An 18,989-nucleotide genomic window follows, 5' to 3' on the forward strand; every position below is an offset into this window, starting at 1 on the left:
CTGTCCCTTGTTCCCTGAGAGCAGGGCCAGCCCCCATCTGGCCACAACCTCATAAAGAGCCATAAGGTCCCACCTGAGCCCCCATTTCTCCAGGATAAACACCCCCAGCTCCTTCAGCTGCTCCTCACAGGACTTGTGCTCCAGCACCTTCCCCAGCTCCATTCCCCTCTCTGGAGTGGTTCCAGCCCCTCAATGTCCTTCCTGAATTCAGGGGCCCAGAATGGGACACAGCATATGAGGTGTGGCCTCATCACTGCTGAGCACAGGGAGACAATCGTGCCCACACCATTGCTGACACAGGCCAAGTGCCTTTGGCCTTCTTGGGCACACCTGGGCACACCTGGGCTCATGTTCAGTCACTATTGATCAGCACCCCAGGGCCTTTTCCTCTGGGCCACTCTCCAGCCTCTCTGTCTCTAGCCTGTAGTGCTGGTAAGGGGATAAGAGCAGAACTTGGCACTTCACTTTACTGAACCTCATTCTTGGCACCCCACCTTACTGAACCTCATACAGCTGGCCTCGGTCCATGGATCTAACCTGTCCAGATCCCTCTGCAGAGCCTTCCTGCCCTCCAGCAGATCAACAGTCCCAACCAGCCTGGTGTCACCCATGAGCTCAGGAAGGGTGGGCTCAGTTAGGTACAGGACTTTCTGCTGGCCTCCAAGCCTGGGAGGTGGCTGTGGCCTCCCCAGCTGGCAGCATCCAGGGGCACAGCTGATGGATGGCAGGAGATGCAGCTGCTGCTTGGGGTGAGCTCACCTCAGCCCCCATGCACCTGGCCCCAGAAACATCAGGAGGCTTATCAGGGGTCACTGTTTTTGACTTTACCTGTCATACTTTGCAAAATGCATGGCTAATCTTAGTACATAAAGTACATGGAGAATTGGGTAGAATCAGTATTGCATCCACCATAAGCAGCTAGGGATTTGAGTCAGGTTAAGCCCAGCATTGTTGGTCTGAAACTTTTCCAACCTGCGCCTTAAAAATCATCACATGGCTCTTAAACTTGAAATTATTAATGCAGATACACTGGAGTTTTTATGTGCCCTGTGAGTCCTGGAGTCTTTCAGAGATGCCTCAAAAATGCTGAAACCCAGTGAGATGCTCTGTGGCACCTGGGAGGCTCCAAACCAGCTGAGTCTGTGCCAGCCAGCTGGGACCAGCTCTGGTTTGTGGGTAGTGACTGCTGACAGCACACAGGGTTGGGGGACACTCAGCTCCACTGAAATTCAGGGAACGCTGAGCTCACTGCAGTGCAGTGCAATAGAACTGCAACAGGAGAGGGGGACAAATGCAGGTACTTTTAGGAACACAACCCAAGTTAATTATGGAAGTTGCTTTTTGCAACCACAGAGAGGAGAGGGAATGCAGGAGCAGAGGCAAAGCCCATTCTCTAAGCTGTTGGAAGCTCAGGAAGGTGTGGAGCTAAGCCTTGCACAGTTAATTCCCTAACTTGTTCTGGTGCAAAGAATTTCAGTACAAGTGGGCTTGGGTGGGTAGGTTTAGGTATACATGATGTGCTAGTAAATCCATCATATGGAACTGCTGACTGACACAACAGGCACAGTCAACATAGCGTGCTGTGGAGAAAAGCACTGCCTACTCTGGCATTAGCTGATGGGTTGAAATAGCAGTTTTGTTTTCATTCCTTCCCCAGTTTGGAGGCTAAAAACCCACCACCCCTCAGCAGTAAAAACAAAATGTGCACAAAGCAGGGATACTGTTTTACAAAATGTGCTGTGCTCCTTCAAACTAGAAGTTTAATTCCCTGCAAACATGCAAGCTTGTCTGCCTTTAGGAGGCAGAGCTAGCTGTGGTCATTTAGTGTCTTTGTCAAAGCAAAGTTATTGATTGTACCCAACTGCTGTGAAGCAATTCATAAGCAGGAAATACCAATACAGCAACCAGTAGCATTTTGCCCAGAGCAACATCTGTGCTCCAAGCAGCTTAGTCTAACACTAAACAGTACAAATCTGTTGATAACACAATGTCAAATGGTAAATCTGGATCAGTGTTGCATATATCCAAGATTAAACATTTCTGAGTCAAAGCCTTCAACTCCATTAGAAAGAAATAGGTCTTAATTCTAATCTTGGTATAGTGGTGTTAGTGTGGAGTTACTTTGCTGATTTCCCAGACCTTACATCATGCTTATTAAATGGTAACTGAGATGCCCAAGCTATGTCAGCCTGAGCTGTCTGCACTCCAACTAAATGAGAGGTGTTGAATAAAGGCTAGTAAACATGTCAAGACAAAATAATTACACTAAATATGACTTTTATTGCCATGGTTCTTTTGCTATAAATTAATAATGAGAATGAGGACATACAGTAAAAGCTGCAGTAAAGACAGGGAGGGCACAAGAACATAAAGGTTCTGGAGGGGAAACCTGTTGCATGCTACCCTCCATGACTTACACAGTCCTATGCTGAGGAGGAAAAGCACAAACACATCTGAGAACATGGGTGTGAATTTTCTCCGCCACTCCACTTGCACAGCTGGTTCCATCACCCACTGAATCTTCACTGAAGAACAAAGTAAGCCAGGGTTGGATGACATGCAGGGTAGCTCCATCTGGACACTGCTCAGAACGTGCTTCAGCACTGGGGGAGGTGTGTCTTTGCTGGCAGTCAGTGCAGTTGTTCTGTACAGAAACTCTGCCCACACCTCCTGCCTAGTCCATAAACCTTTACCACTCACTGGAAGAGACTGGCTCTCCCTCAAACTCATGCAAAAGGAGCCAACAGCTACGTTCTCACATGGAACTAAGAATAACCCTGCTTGACCTCTTTAATGTGGTCAGACTTCTCAGAGAGCTGAGCATTCCCACCCCGCTCTCAGGAAGCCTGGCTCTGTCCAGCTGTCCATAACTGTGAGCCCAAAAGTACCAAGTCCCAGATGAACATACGGACTCATGACCTCCTCAATTCTGAACAGACTGGCACTGCTGTACAACAGATTTATCCCTCCCTGGCAGTGTACACTGCACAAAAACAGTGCCACCGTGGTACCTGTGAACCTCCCAGAGCTTTAGGGGGCTCAAGTGTTGGGCCCAAAGCAGGAATGTGTGCTTGAGTACTATGCAAAAATAACTGGAATTATAGTCATGAATAGCACCATTCAGAAACAATCATTTCAATCTGCTTGGAAAATTCTCTTGCCACCCCTGCTGCCTCTTCCCATCGCTGTGGTATCAGTGGTCTGCAGAACCTGGCATGGCTGTCCCTCCAAGCCCCATCTCCTTCAGCTCACAGCAGATACATGAAGTGCAGAGAAAGGCTATTGAGTCACAGCTGTGCATCCAGCCAGACATTCCTGTGCATCTTAACCAAAGCTCTGCTCTGTCCTGAGCAACAGGAGACACGGGCATGTCTTTAGGAAGCAAGTCTGAGCTTCAACAACCAGGGACTTCAGGTGGCAATCCCCCTGCTGCTGCTTTGTGCACCAGGATGTTGCCACTTCTGTCTCTGCAGTGAGATCAGAAAGGCTGCAAGCACCTGCAAGGAGATAACTGTGCTCGTGATTTCATGCTCTAGCACAAGTTCATACACTTGCTTTCCTGGTTCTAAATGCCCGTGCTTCTGAGATAGAAAATACTTCATGATTTTTGTACAAAAGCAGCCTATTGTTTCCAAGCTGAAACTACAATCTTTGGCTTCAATTTCAGGTGTGTTTTTCCATTGAGAAGTGTAAGGTTATTTTCTTAATGGAGAATTACTTCAAATTGAACTTTTAAAAATATAATTTCTTTTGAATTTCAACCCAGGAATGTTTTGCAATCAACAATTTTTATTTTATATACTTCAGTGGAAGAAACTAGGGACCTAGACAGAGTTATCTCCTGAAAACACAAAAGACATGTTCCCCTGCTGTGACTAACAGTCTTTCTGAAAAAAAAAGCTCAAACTGAAACAAAAAACCAGCTGATTCACTCTTTGTTATCCTTTCCCAGTCATTAGGAAATTCAGAAAATCATATGATGCCCAGTGGTTTTATTCTCCCCTACTCCTTACAAGTTAAGAATCACAGAGAAAGAGGAGATGGAGGCATTCTGCAGAACTCACTATTGCAAAGCACAAACCAAACAGCAGCACAGACCTGTAATCAAACTCACCTCTTAAAGGGCTTTTTAAAAGGGCAGACATGTTTGTCCACTTACATTCCATCCCTTTCTGACCTCAAGGTCTCTAAGAGAGCTTCAGTAGTGTACTGCAATTTCTTTTGGTTTGAATTAGCAATAGGAAACTCTCACTTTAGTCCTCTTTTGCACTTCCAGAATGTCCTTTCAATACACCTGACTGGCTGAACACGTGCAGCTTGTGTTAACTGTGAAAGGACATGTTGCACACTGGTGCACAGCTCAGAGCCAGCCTCCTGAAGGCAGTTTACCTTCCCTGGATTAGGCCACTCTTGGTAAAGCAGCCACAATGACATCTGTCTGTTAACTCCAGTGATTCCACTTGCTTGAGTTAGTCCTAAGGCTCATGAAAGCCTAGTGCTTCCCCTGGCTGCTACCCAAACTTGTCCAGGACCTCTATTGCTTAAATAAGTAGGGAAGAGCCAAGAGAATTTTAGGATGGAATGGAGAAGATTGAGACTTCAGCTAAATTTATATAGGTGCAAGTTCTCATCTATTTTCATCTTTCCTGACATGAAACCCTGTGAACCATAAGGAAATTAACCTTCTTCTAAATGGAAGCATTAAGTAAGACTTAACATTAAACAGTATGCAAATACAGGAATCTAAGAGTGGAAGTATAAAAATAAGTCCTCTTACTATAAGAACTCAACTCAGGCACTCTGCCTCATTTACCTGAACAAGAAAGCCCATGCATTTCTTCAGAGCTTTCTTTCTCTGCCAAGCACAGCTCAGCATGGATTAGAACAGGCCATGTAACACACAAAACAGATGCACTCCAGGGGACAGCACACTCTAGAGAAACCACACATACAAGCAAAGCCAGACAGGTTCCTTGGAGTGTTTTTCTCAACAAGTCATGGAGGGAAGAGGAGACCTGCTGAATGTGAGGGAGAATTGCACATACAACAAACCCAGGCTCAGCTGTGCTCAAAATTAGTTGCAAATAAGAAACCTAGTTCAGCAAACCTTGGTGGCTGAGGCAGGCATCTTATCCTAGCCCTGGCAAGGCAGCTGATCACAGTGCCTGTGTGCAAGGTCTGCTGCAGTTGCTTGTCTCTCCCCTCCTGCTGCAGAGGGGCTGGCAGGCACAACAGAGCAAGGGCTGCTCAATTCCTTCTCCTCCTGCGGCCTCTGCAGGGCCATGGCAGTGAAGAGCAGAGACAATAGCTGGCTCCTACCAATGCAGCTGCTGCAGTGTCTGAGGCTGCTGCTCTGCAGACACCTGCAAAGCTGAAGATCTTCCATCTGACCACACAAGAGTCATCCAGCATAAAGAGAGAGCTAGAACAGCAAACACTGCTCTTCCTTGCCTCTGGTCATTCACATTTCTGGGAGAATAAAATAACTGAGGAGTGCTGCTGCTTCCTAGTGGTTTGCTCAAACATTCTCAGAGACAGCTTCACCTGGATGGTGTGAGAGGCAGGTACAGGGCTGCACCTAAGAAAGCACACTACCATCTGCAGGCAAGTCTGAAAATAAACAAAAAACCCCTCAAGCATGGCAGACTGTGTAATGCCAAGGAATCTCTGCTGAGCTCTGTGTTTTTCCAGGGAATGTTTAAAAGCCAGTAGTATATGTACACTAATGCAGGACTCCCATTAACCTCTTATTTGAATTAGATCTTAGACCCTTCCCCCAAAAAACAATCTTTTTTCCTATGCTGTTTACAATAACAGTCTGTTCATAAAGCAGGTGACTGCTACCACATGACACTGGTGCTCATATTGATCCTTATAATTCTGAACATCAGACCAGAATTCAAGAGCAGCACATGCCATTTCCAACCACTTAACTAAATGGTGCCTTAAAAATCTCATTAAGACAGTTAAGAATCAGTTATTAAGATGTCACTACTGAAAAATAACTATTGCATTTTTCAAAGTTTAACAGTAAACAACATTGCCAATATATTATTGCACACAATAAAGGGGTTTGGAACTACAGAGATAAGGAAAGGGTAATCTAGAAGACCCAGAAGAGTGATCCCAGAGCCATTCCAGTTGCTGCTCCAGCCAGCATGCCCAGTGCCAGGTCTCCATCGCTGTCACGGTAACGCTCTCGGATGATGACGTGGTTTGCAGGGGGCTGCCCATAAGGCCCTAGGAAGTAAAAGGTTGTTGGGAGGAGGGCAGAAGAAATGTGTATCTTAATATCATACACTGCAATTTCAAAACAGGCTGTTCTTTCACCTTCTCCCTTCAAATGAATACTAATATTTTGTCAGCTGCACAGGTAGAACACAGTTCTGCTTTGGATTCAGCCTCCACATTAATTAAATCCAAGGGCAATCCTGGAAACACTTCTAGCCCTGTAACAGCTTAATATTTGTGAGGAAAACTCATCACAAATGTAAAAGTGAACATTGTTCTGCAAGCAATTGTATTCACTTTATGGATTTAATGTAAGAAATGGGTCTGAAAATTGATTCAGCCTTGAAGTTAAGGCAAATAGTTTAGTTCTTCCCCCTTATCCCCTCCCCCTGAAAAAATCTTTGGCAGGTCTCAGGCCAGTTGTTTGTCTGAAACTGTGCATCAGTTATGTACATTTACTGCCTACTGCAATTCAGCCTTCACATCCTGGATTGATCTGTGGGGTGGTGACAGCTGCTACATTTCTGTTCAGATGAAGATTGGCCAGTAGCAAGAAATTACCCTTGGACTCAAGAAGCCACTGACTGACCCCTGCTCTGTAACAGGCTTGTAACAGCTTCACCTGTCACTTTTCTGATTCAGCTCCTAGCTGCAAAGCAAACATAACAGTACTGGTTTCCCTCCCAGACATTTCAGGGAGAGTAAATATCCTTGAAAATCCCACAATGGTGTTTTGTAACAGATTCTTAAGTAATCCAACTAAATACAACAGGAAAGGCTTTCACTGACTCTGAACAATGCATGACTCTCCCCCCTGAGCAGGACTATGTCACTGCAGAGTAGGAGCAGCAGAGCTGCAGGTACAGGGGCCAGAGAGGTGCTGTGGTGAATCTGAACCCCAAAGTTTAGTTGCAGTGACCCTGATGAAGGAAAACATTGAACCTTGGTTACTATGCCCAACCAGTAACCTCTTAACACATTTGCAGACTGCTCAGGGGAGTTTGATGCTGCATTGTTTGGGTTTGGCCTGCTGGAAGTTTTTAAAAACAGTTCTTGGGTTTTTGAAAAGCTACTGCTTTTCAGAACCAACAGAACACACATTCCTCTGTGTTTGAATATGTATCCTCTGTATCTTAGGACTTCAGTAACTTCTATGAAGAAAACTTTAAAAGCTTTAAAGGCTGATGCACCTCCCTTATAATAAAAAATGGAAAGGCAAGTGAAATAATCTGAAAAATGTCAAATGGAAAACAAGATCTCCCTCAAAACTGAAATAAAAATTTCTCAGTAGAGATTCTTGTTTGCAGAATCAGATCATGAACAATTAGTTCTCTCATTTTTATTACCGTACAACTCTAAAGCCACAGTTCTGTAGGACTGGGGCTTTGTGCAAAACTAACACTAAATTAAGGTGACTGATTAAAAGCACACCCTACAATTTTACTCTTTGCTTCCTGCTTCCTGTTTTTGAGATTGAAAGCTACACAAACCTGAGATTTCACATGGCTGAAATGCTGCCTTACAGCAATTCCAGCATACAGGGATGGAACCAGGTACAACCTTGTTCTGGGAGTGGATTTACCTTTGAAACGTGTGTTTAAATAATTAAACTAGGTTTAAGAGCAGCAGATGAATGAAAAGCTCCATCAATGCCCAATATGGAGTATTGAATCACAAAATTACATCTTCTCCTGGCTCTTATACCTTTCCTTAGGAAACATGCTGTAGTTAGAGTTCTGTAGGCTTCAGAACGAGTTTATAAAGCAATGTAACTATGCAGAGATCACATTGGGAAGATTAAATCCCTTAATGCCAATTTCACTGCAGTCCCTTTGTTGTGAAAGGGTGATGAGTGGATTGGGTTCCAGTTTCAGGTCAGGTTTCTTTCTCTGTGTACAGGAGTGGTAGCTGGTAAAGGATGGTGATTAATAGAGCTAAAGCCAGAAGGATTGACTCAAGTGGCTTCTGTGGGAAGGTGAGGATGTGCTGGTTACCTTGGTATGGATACTGATAGGGCACAGCATAAGCTTGTCCATTGGAGGCATAGAAGATCTGAGGGCCCGGGGGGTACACACCATTGTAGTGATCATAGCCATAAACCTGGGGAAATTAAAAAGGGCTGTTACACAGGGACACTCTGCTATGGATCCATTCAAGCACACTGTTCAATTTGCCTTCATTTCTTTCACTCAAGTATCCAGGCTGTCCTGCTACAGCCAATCTACTCCCTGGAATGGTTTCAGAACAGCTGCTTGAAAAAGAGGGCACTCCTAAGCAGCATCTGCTCTCTTCCTTTCCTCAACAGGCAATGGCAGAGGCAGGGCCTGGATCATCAGGCAGAGGCACAGCAGCCCTGCCAGCTTCTCCTCTCTGCCCTCATGCCAACAACAGCTCTCTGGGGAGCTCAGAAGTGCCAGGAAGGCAGCAGCCAATCCCAAAAACTCCAGCCAGCCCTCCAAGAGAGTACACTGCAAGCAAATGTCAGATTAAAGACAAAAGTTCTAGAGCTGTATGCTTTAGAAGAATTTATTTTCTCCAAAAGAAGAGGCTACACAGGGGAAGCTCCCAGTACCACAACTCGTTTTTAACAAGAGTGAGAGGCTGGAGCAGCTAGTGCAACAAGCAATAGTGCTCCAAACTATCCCCTCACATATTACTGCACATCACTAAACACATCCAGAATTGCCCAGCATATCCTGGTTTGATCCCAAAGCTGCTCCTTCACTGCAAAAGAACTGTGTATCCAGGAACTAGAGTTATTGTGCTGCTGTGACATCTCAGCACAACAAAATCCTTATGTGTTAAAAGTGGCAGCTCCAGTCACTACAGCCCATTTCTAAAACTCCTGATCTTACACCTTTCCAGCTCTTGCACAACATCAAAGTGTAGTTGCACCTCCTTATGTTAGAAGCTGCACGACCACTGTACTTGAAGATCAGCCAAATAAATTCTGCCCTCTCTCAGAAGCTTTATTTTTCAAGTTCACTGAGCAGCCACCCTTTTATACACCTTCCAACAAAATGTGCCTCATCCTTTTCAAAGGAAATCCATCTCAAATAAGAGCAGCAATAGGCTGATAGTGCCTTACTCTCTGCTGCTGTAAAAGCTTTCAAGCTGGGTGTGAGAGTACCATGCAGCACTTTGTGAGTACTTGAAGGAAGCTGCTCCTGCTGCCTCACTCCTGTTGATGCTTCCTGACTACAGCTCTTACCTCAGGTGATGGTGTGGCATAAGCTGTGTAGGGAGGAGGGGCTGAGGAAATGGCTGTCTCATCATACATCACATCAGATCCCACGTAGCCCTAAACACCAAGGACAGAGAGCAGTTATCACCTGTTCCTACAGACAGACAGACAGACAGACAGAGCAGTCTAAGGATTAAAACTCAATGACCCCAAAGAGAAAGTAACCTTTAGCCACACTGCATGTTAAGAAAGCAGTGAGTTCCTTGTAAAGGCTGCAGAAAGAAAGGACCTGGAGACTAGATCTGGGAGAATACAAATTTCTGAGCAGCCACAGAAAGGAGCCATCAAATTTTTCCCTGTGTGTGTGCCACAGACACACATATGTGCACATGCAAGCACCCTGGCTCCTCCCACCATTCCAGAGCCTCAGATTTAGAAATTACCCTCCTGTTCATTTTCTGTCTTCAGATAAAGAAATCTTCACAACTAAGCTGGCTGCTTCCTGGCACCCCAGAGTTATTGTATCACCAAGTTCTGCAGACGCAGGTAAAAGAAACAAATGCAGTAGCCAAAAGTGGTACCTGAGGCAGAGGTGGTAACACTTCAGTCCATTTAGAATACATTCTCAAAGACAATTAAGATTTCTTACACTACCTTTGTATACTTGCCTCTAATATCCAAAATCTACAGTGATGCTCTTTTTCCCTTTTCCAAGGCAAAGGCCAGTTGCCATTCTCTAATTCAAAGGGAACATTTTAATAAATCAACAGCAAATGTTGTATCTCTTGAACTGATGAAATGGCATTTGAGGACATAATATGGTTACATCCTAAGTCACACTCATGGTGAAGATTCTAAGGACTGTTTGAAACACTGTTAAAATACTATATGAAGTGGTATTTCCATCACCTGAGAAATCTGCTCATATCTTAGCAGTAAATGTGTTCTGCCCTGCCACAGGAATCTCTGTACAAGCCATGCACAGGGCTGCAAACACCTGCAAATGATGCAGTTCTCAAAGCTAAGGTGATCACCCCACTACTCCAGGGAAATTAGGAGGCACTGCTGGATGCTTGGAATTTTTGAAACGTGTGTCACACACCTACAGACTCAAACCCAAGTCTTCATTGGACACCTTTAATAGCTTTGGAAGATGTTAATTTATGTATCTTCTTGTGTAGAGGGCTACCTGCTCTACTTTGAGTAGCCTTGGGGTCTGCCTTGGCTGACCAAGGTCAGCACTGCCATGTTCTGAGCCATCTATCAGGGCTGGCAGCAGTGTCAGAGGCATGAAAACAGCAGCTCCCATTTTCTGAAACCAGGAGCCACCATCTCACACACCAGTGGGATAAATCCTCTAAAACTAGAGCAGACAGACCATGAGTGTTGTGTCCTCTGCATGAGGACAAATCCCTCACTTCTCATTTAAGGCCACAGGCAGTGTAGCATGGCTGCAGTCAGAGGCAGTCACGTCTGGGGTACTTTTGCCATGACAAGTGTTTGCTTTGGGTGTCTACAAATCTAAGTTACAGCATCTGACAGATGCCCCAATACAGTGGCAATGTTAATGTGACCCATCAGAAACTGAGATAAGTTTCTACAAAACACAGCATTTCTCCTGGGTTGGTTCAGCCTAGTCATCTAAGGAAAGCTAGTGCTGCAGAGTACTCTGGAAGGCAGTCTAAAGGAAAAACAAATTGCAGAAAATGCTGAGATAATACACTCCTCCTCAGCATGCCTGCAGTCCCCTCCAAGCATCTCACTCTTCCCCATGTCTCTGCCAAGAAGCATCCACAGTGGGATGGATCTATATTAACAAACAGCTGCTGTGTAGTGAGCTTCCTTTAGCACTGCACCCACCTGGGAGGCAACAAACACTAGGAGTGAAAAGTTCATTTTTGCTGGTTGCAGAAGATTTGCTTGCTGCCCACAGCCTCAGTGCCCACAGACCAGCTTTCCAAACATTCACTTCCACCCAGAGAAATCATTTCTTAAAATAATTATTTTCCACACAGTATGTATTTGCCTGGACTTGGGTGCAAGGATGTGTTTGTGATCCAGAGAATCATTCTTCTCCCCACCCACAAGCTTTATGATCGTGCTCATGACCCTGTTCTTTTCTAGCAGAGAAGGATGGGAGATGATTTCAGAACTCAACTGCTGGACCACACAGAACACTGATGTGCTGCTTCTCCATCACTATAAAGTCTAGTAGGACACTCACTGTGTTTGTTCTGGCATCCTGGAGAGCAATTTTCCATGCCCTGCAAAAAAAAACAAAAACCCATTGGTTAGTGGAACACTGACAAAAATTAATGCCACCTTTTTCTTTCAGGTCAATCAAACAAACAAGGTTAGCAACTAGAGGTACTGCAGGAGCAGAGTTTTAGGTACTGCATGCATCAAAGCCTGATGAGACACTCAAATAAATGCACACCAAGACTAAGAAATAATTTCTTTGCAGAGCTGAGAAAGAACAAGGAGGAACAATAGGAGGAATGGATGCAGTTTTGGAGGTCCTTGCTGCAAGCACAACAGGTAGGGAACATGCAGTCATGCAGTCAATGGGAAGAGATGCACCCCAGCAGAACAGCTCATCTGTGCTGGTTAGAGCAGGGGCCTTGCTGCTGCTGCTGCTGTTCCCAGGAGGCAGGAACACCTCACCCAGCTCCTGCCCTGCCACAGGGCTGGGAGCACACTCCATGGAACACACTTCTTGCCAAACAGTGACTACATGAGTTATCTAATTCTATACAGCCCAGCTCAGCTGAGAGCTCACAATAGTGGAATATTCCTCCTATTGCTACTGGGATGTCCCTGGGCTAATGCCACATCACGTGCTCTTGAAGAATGGTAAAAGTTTAAAAAAATCTGTTTAACAAGTCTTGTATTGATCTGTCGCAGACATTTCTCCACAGAAATCCTTTCTTTTGGATTTCTGTGTCTTCTGGAGGCCAGAGGCCTCCGAAGACAAGGTAAACAATTATTATCAGCTGCTGGGGAATGCAACAGGGGCACCTATTTTGATTGGTGATTGGTTCATGTTTTATGTTTATAATTAAGGGCCAATCACCAGTGCAAGCCAGGGGACTGAGTCCTTGGCCACAGCTTTGTTGTAGATTCTTTTCTATCTCTTCCTAGCTAGCCTAGCTGCTCTGCAAATCTCTCTCCATATTCTATTAGTATAACTATAATGTATTATATCATATATTAATAAGCTCAGCCTTCTGATTCAAGAAACAAGATTCACCGTCTCTCTCTCACCAGCCGCGCCCACTCAGGCTCGGTAATATCTGGAGCTAGGCTAGCTAGGAAGAGATAGAAAAGAATCCACAACAAAGCTGTGGCCAAGGACTCAGTCCCCTGGCTTGCACTGGTGATTGGCCCTTAATTATAAACATAAAACATGAACCAATCACCAATCAAAATAGGTGCCCCTGTTGCATTCCCCAGCAGCTGATAATAATTGTTTACCTTGTCTTCGGAGGCCTCTGGCCTCCCGAAGACACAGAAATCCGAAAGAAAGGATTTCTGTGGAGAAATGTCTGCGACATTGATCATATTAATCAGATTCTTCTACTCCTCCTCACCCTTCAGTGTTTTCAGTGACTTAACTTGCAGTTAGTTTGCATGAGCCAGAAACTTCTAGGAGAGATACTGGGGTTTTTGTCACTGAAAACCTGCTTTCATTTGCTTGAAAACATTCTTAAAATATATCTCTGAAAGTTAGAAGGGAGGAAAATAACTAGGGAGAGGGATAAAAGAGGGAGAAGTAGCAAAAGCATTTTTCTCTAGCTGTCTTACAGGCAGTCATCTGCACTCTCTGCACAGAGGTTGATTGTCTTCCCATCACGGCAAACAATCTGCAGTAAGCAGTCTCTGTGCTTCCCCTCTGGAGGCTGGAAATCTGAGTGAGAGAAACAGACATGAGTTATGAGTATAAACAGCACTACAGGAGCGCATGGACAAGAAGGGAGTCAGTTTAAGCAAGTCTGGACAAAATAAACTAGGGCCAGTTGTAGCTGCCTTCCATGGCATCAGAGCCCCAGAAGGAAATAACCTGTTCTTACTCCTCAGTGTCCTGAAAGTAAGCAGCTCTGAACACCTTCCCTACAAAATGCAAGTGTCTCACAGCAGAACCAATCCACACTTAGCAATGGTACTGTGCAGCACTTGTGTCCTTCCCTTGTGTCAGCACCAAGTCAGCACTAACAAATGCCAGAAGTGAACTTAGGAAAAACATCTGCTGAGGTTTCCCATTTCCAGCTGTGCCTCTCCATCCACCCAGCACTGTGGTTACACCAGGAAAGCTCTGCATCAGACACACAGCCCTGCTGAGGTTTCCCATTTCCAGCCCTGCCTCTCTGTCCACCCAGCACTGTGGTTACACCAGGAAAGCTCTGCATCAGACACACAGCCCTGCTGGAACATCCCATCCTCCTGCATGCATGGAACACCGTCCTCCCTGAGTTTTAACAGGAAGTATCAAACCCTAACCTAACCTATCACATGGTGATACCACACCCTGGGTATCTCCAAAGCAATTTAGGAGTTGGTGGGGTTGAGTTTTTTTGGAAATGGGGGATTCAAGACCAGTGAAGTTGCACACACTTTGGACACGTTTACATCTGTAGCAGTGCTGTGTGTGGTGTGCTGGGCAGGCAGTGAACTTGTGAAGAATCTCTGGATACACAAATCCTGAAGGTTCCATTATTACCTCGACATTCGTTCCCCACTCTGAGGTTGATGCAGTGGATTCTCATGTGGATTTTATCTTCCAGATCACGGCGACTTTGATCATCATAGAATATTAAGCGGCCATCAGACCAGAGATCAAACCAGTTCTTCTTCCAACGCCGTAAAATAGTACCTTAAAAATCACACAGTCACTTTTGAGGGCACATATTGGGAAATATTTCTGTCCTAAATAGAATAAAAATAAACCAAGAAATCCTTCACAGTTGCCCCAAACAACATCCCAAAGTGCCAAACAATATCCTGTATTACAACATCCCCACATGGGAACATTAGTGAATTGGGTGCCATATTTTACCTAGAATTCAAAGCAAAACTGATTTTAAGTGCATAACCTAATGTTTGTGTTCTGACTTGCTGCAGGAACGAGCAGAGGGCATGATTAATTGAAAGACACTAAGCTGAGGTGTCAGGTAATGTTTCCAAGTCTCCACTTACACAGCACTAATTACAGAGCAGCATCTGAAGCTGAATGCCAGCCAGATACCTCAGATATATTTATATCCTGTTTCCCACTGGAGCACCCAAACGTCATGTGGAAATGCCGTCATGACACGTCATTATGTGACGTGTCCTTAAAGTAAAAAGGAAAAAACCCAACAAAAACAACCCACAGAACTTCTTGTTTTAAGAAAACCTGGGAATTACTCCAACATCAGCTGCTCTGACCTTTTCTGAAGAAATCCCAGTGAACAGAGAGAGAAGGAAGAGAAAGATCCATGACTTACTTTGCCGGAGCAGCCATCCGCTCTTCACAAATGCCATTGCTGCTTAATCTAGTGGGCAGAAGAGGAAGGGGCAGGGGGGAGAAAAGCAGTTGTCAGTATTCCACAATAACACATTAAAAACAGGCATCTCAATACCATCTATTAGAGCTGCATGTACTCAGCTCACGTAGCAGAGACGCAGCAGATCCCAGCTGAAGATACTCAGTAAGCACAACTGGTGCTGTAGGACATAACAAAGGTGCAGCTGCAGTGATCCAGCGTGACTGTCAGAGACCACCTTGGTGTTTAACTGGCCAACAAAACCCTCCTGCTGCTGCTCTTAGAAAATGGGGAAGAGACAGGCTGCAATGACTGCTTCCTGACTCACCAGCAGTTCCTTTAAAGTCCTCTCTGCATACGTGTACATCCTGTATTCTGCAGTCTCAAGTTACCAAGCACTTCTACCTGCCTCTCTCTTTTTTTTCTGTACTTCCTCTTCTGTGTTTTTCATTCACTGGCTCAAAGTCCAGACAAAACAAAAGCTGAAACAGTTTAATCTTAAACAGGAAGGAGAAAGCTGTTTTTATGACTTCTATTTCTTTCAAATCATCACTAGCTCACTCTAAGAATTAAAGTAAGTAAAAGATGAGCCCATAAAGTAAGATTTTCAGTTCTCCTCAGCTTTTAAATGGAGTTTGAAATAGCATGGCAAGGACTCTGTGTTAAATTCAAGCCATCACACGTGACATTAAGTACCCGGCCACTGCGTTCTGGTTTATGAGCATGCTGAAAAAAGACATCAAACATGGGATGTATTGGAAAGTGAGGTTTTATTTTACAGCCTAATGGTGTTCTTATTGTTTTAAAAGAAATTATAAAAACTCAACTGTCCGGATGCAATTGAACTAGAAAAGGAAGAACAGAAGCATTTTAAGCCTCCTCTGAGAAGGCTACTTTTTAGAAATTATTTGTGGGGCCTGTAAGAGAGACAGATATGAGAGACAATATGAGAGACAGAAATGATACTGAAACCTAACAAAGAACAATAATTCTACTTGTGGCAGCATAAAGGAGGGGGCATGAGGGGGTGAAAAGTGGCAGTAGATTTGGTAAACAGAGGAACTTTTCCCAGACAAACCTCAGCAGAATGTGCTTAAAGCTGAGGAGAACAGACAAAAAGAAGAGTTTTGTAATCTTCTAGCAAAATATGAAGTTACTAAGGATTCATCTGTTTCCTGACCTAATGGATATTACTTGTAGCTGTGTCGTCTTCAGATTACTGGGCAAATACTGTAGCACACAAGATTATAACCATCAGGATTTCATATTTAAGGAATGCCACATCCTGCACAGCCTTGGATATGATGGTGAGAACCACCTGCAGGTAAGGTCTGTACTACAGAATAAACCCCTTATTCTTGACTTTTGTACCAGTTTGCTGGGAAAAGAAAGATTCTGCTGAGAGCCCCCTTCTGAAAGGCAGTGTCAGACTCCTGTCCTGCTCTGGGGTCTGAGCGTGCTCTTGTCACCCCTATACAGAGAGAGAGCTCCAGAAACAGAGGCCAGTTCATTCTCCCAAAGTAACAAAGCAGTACAAAGGACCTCAGGCTCATTCTGCCACCACCCCAACACAGGCTTCTCTCCCCTTGATTCTCCTTTACAAGCAGTCTACTTGCTCTTCATTTTCACAGCAGTGAGTGTCTCTAATGGTGTTTCCATGTCTTCCAGTTTGCCCAATAAGGTGAAATCACTATTTCTGGAGGCTGTTTCCTAGTCTACAAGCCAGAAAAGAATTTGCATGAACTTCAGTTCTGCTGCAAGTGTTAGGCTAGGCCACGGAATGTTGTCGCTACCTTTAAACCAACTCTGTTACACAATAGCATAATTAGATTTAACTTAGACACAAAAAGGGGAAGGACCAAAGAAGAAAACCACTCTCTTGACAAATTGAGTTTTGCCTGTGATTACAGAACAGCTCACAAAGTCTCACATTCAGAATGTTTCAGAGCTGTCAAAGCTACAAGGGGCTTCAGCAGCTGTAGTGCACCTTGCATGTAACCTCAGAGGCAGCAAATACCCGTTCCCAAGTCAGAGTTTAAGTGCCCAAAAGGTCAGCTCTGGAGAGAGAGCAAGGAATCACACAGAAAAATCTGTCAGCACTTAAAGTAGGAGGTGCAAAAACAATTAGATATTCTTCCTGGTCCTTTTTAAGCACAAGGGCTCATTTGAAGTCCTCTACAGTATTCACAGTCCTCCTACATGATGTTTAAAAGTGTATTTGCGGAGCTAGAAGACAGCCTAGCAAGATCAGCTGCATCTCAATAGTATTTGCTTGTTAAACCAGCCCAGTGCCATCAACATGAAAAATGAGATTTAAGTAAAGATAAATAATAAAAATAAAATTATTAAATGTATTAATAAATTAATAATTTAAAATTACCAATATGAATAAAAGTGTTTTGGTGACTGAAATCTAAGAATAGTAGCACTCTAAACGGAACTTGAGTTAGGAGTAGATGCAGCAAAGAAGTGGGACAATTCCTTTCTGCTCCCTGGAACAGCGGTTTTCTGCACGGAATATAACGCGGAATATCCAACAGTCTGTTCCCGTCCCTTTCCCGATAAAACACCCTTTAAAATAAACCAAGTGTTTCTCCCTGCAGCCTGTAGTCCCTAGCAGAGCTGGCAGCGGGCCCGTGTCGCTGGGAGGGCCGGGACACAGCGGCAGCGCCGAGCGGAGCGGGCGGTGAGCAGCAGTGTCCGCACACGGCCCAGGTTCCTTCACCCTCGGTACTGGGGCAGAGCACAGGAAGCACAGCGCTCAAGCGTAACCCTGCCCGGCCCCTCCCGCTCCCCACAGCGCAAGTTTTCTATTCCTGGAGCTGCCTGGCTCCGGCCCAGCTGCGCAGGCCCTTTTCCCGGCGCTGTCTGTGCTCTCCCAGCCAGCTCCCGGAGCCGCGGTTCCGTCCCAACCCTGCCCGGCGGTGCTCGCTCCCCCGGGACAGCCCCAGGGCGGCCCCGGCCCTCCGCGCCTCTGCCCGCCGGGGAGCGGCTTGGGCTGGCGCGGCCTGGGCTGCCCCGAGAGCCGCGTCTGCCCCTCCCCGCCGCCGACAGCCGGGTCCTGGCACGGCTCCCGGCCGGGTCCGCGCCCCGCTGACCTTGGCGGGGCTGGCGATAGTCAGGCCATCCCCCGGAGCCGGCCCCCTTGGCCCCCTCCCCGCGGCCCTGCCCCAGCCCGGCCCGGCCGTACCTGCCGCTCCCCGCGCCCGCCGCCCGCCGCCGGCCCCGCTCCGCCCGCGGGCAGCGCCAGCCCCGCCTGACGTCAGCCGCGCCACACCGCCCGGCCCGCACGGAGCCCGCACGGGGCCGCGGGGAGTGCGCCCAGCACGGCTCGGCACGGCTCGGTCCGGTCCGCATGGGGACGGCTGAGGCGGGACACCGACCCCGTCCCGTTAATGCCTTCCCCCGGCCGCCGCCACACGCGCTTTGCCGGCGCTTTAAATCCATCGCCTCTGCCCGGGCCGGCGGCTGGCACAGCGGCGGCCTCACGGCGCTAAGCGTTCTTTCCCCCGGCTTTTCCTTTTCCTCCACAGTGTGATCTTACAGAGAGCGGCGGGCGCTCTGTTCAGGCAGTCCCTCAGCAGCGGGGCCGGGCAGAGGCCGGCTGCCCTGGGACCGGTTACATAAGGCAGCAGCACAGCCGGGCCGGGCCGGGCGTGCCCCTCAGCTCTGCCCGCACGCCGGCACCCACGGGCCGTGCACCGTGCCAGCGGCTGATTGACTCCAGCGTTCAAACTGTGTTTCCATTTCTAACGCAAAATGTATGAGATGGTTACTCCGTGCGAAAAATACGTATTTTATGACTGGCTTTTTGCAAATATTAAAATGAATATTTTATGTGTAATGTTAGAAAGTTATGCTGTATTAATTTTCTTAAGTAGTGTGTTAAATATAGTTTTAGGTTACACCCTCTCTTAATCAACCTCATCATAGCCCTCTCCTATGCCCTCCCAATCTTAATTGTAGTAGCCTTCCTCATGCTAGTAGAGCGCAAAATCCTAGGCTATGTACAAGGCCGAAAGGGCCCAAACATTGTTGGCCCATTTGGGCTC

At 46.1% G+C, this 18,989-nt stretch overlaps 1 protein-coding gene across 2 annotated transcripts; it reads right to left on the minus strand.

The window, feature by feature from the left end:
- Positions 1–2,260: 2,260 nt before the first annotated feature.
- Positions 2,261–18,182, minus strand: PLEKHB2 (pleckstrin homology domain containing B2). 2 transcript variants are annotated; one of them, XM_058811882.1, is made up of 8 exons: positions 18,128–18,182; positions 14,899–14,946; positions 14,133–14,285; positions 13,220–13,322; positions 11,640–11,679; positions 9,443–9,532; positions 8,226–8,331; positions 2,261–6,240 (listed from the first exon to the last, which is right to left on the minus strand). In XM_058811882.1, the coding sequence occupies exons 2-8, from the start codon at positions 14,933–14,935 to the stop codon at positions 6,104–6,106; spliced, it is 666 nt and encodes a 221-aa protein (XP_058667865.1). In that variant the 5' UTR covers positions 14,936–14,946; positions 18,128–18,182; the 3' UTR covers positions 2,261–6,103. The 2 variants fall into 2 exon arrangements, with proteins under 2 accessions (XP_058667865.1, XP_058667866.1); XM_058811883.1 differs by lacking the exon at positions 18,128–18,182 and adding an exon at positions 15,266–15,284.
- Positions 18,183–18,989: the final 807 nt, after the last annotated feature.

The sequence above is a fragment of the Ammospiza caudacuta genome, chromosome 11 (genome assembly GCF_027887145.1).
Source record: "Ammospiza caudacuta isolate bAmmCau1 chromosome 11, bAmmCau1.pri, whole genome shotgun sequence".
In the NCBI taxonomy this organism is placed as follows: Eukaryota; Metazoa; Chordata; class Aves; order Passeriformes; family Passerellidae; genus Ammospiza; species Ammospiza caudacuta.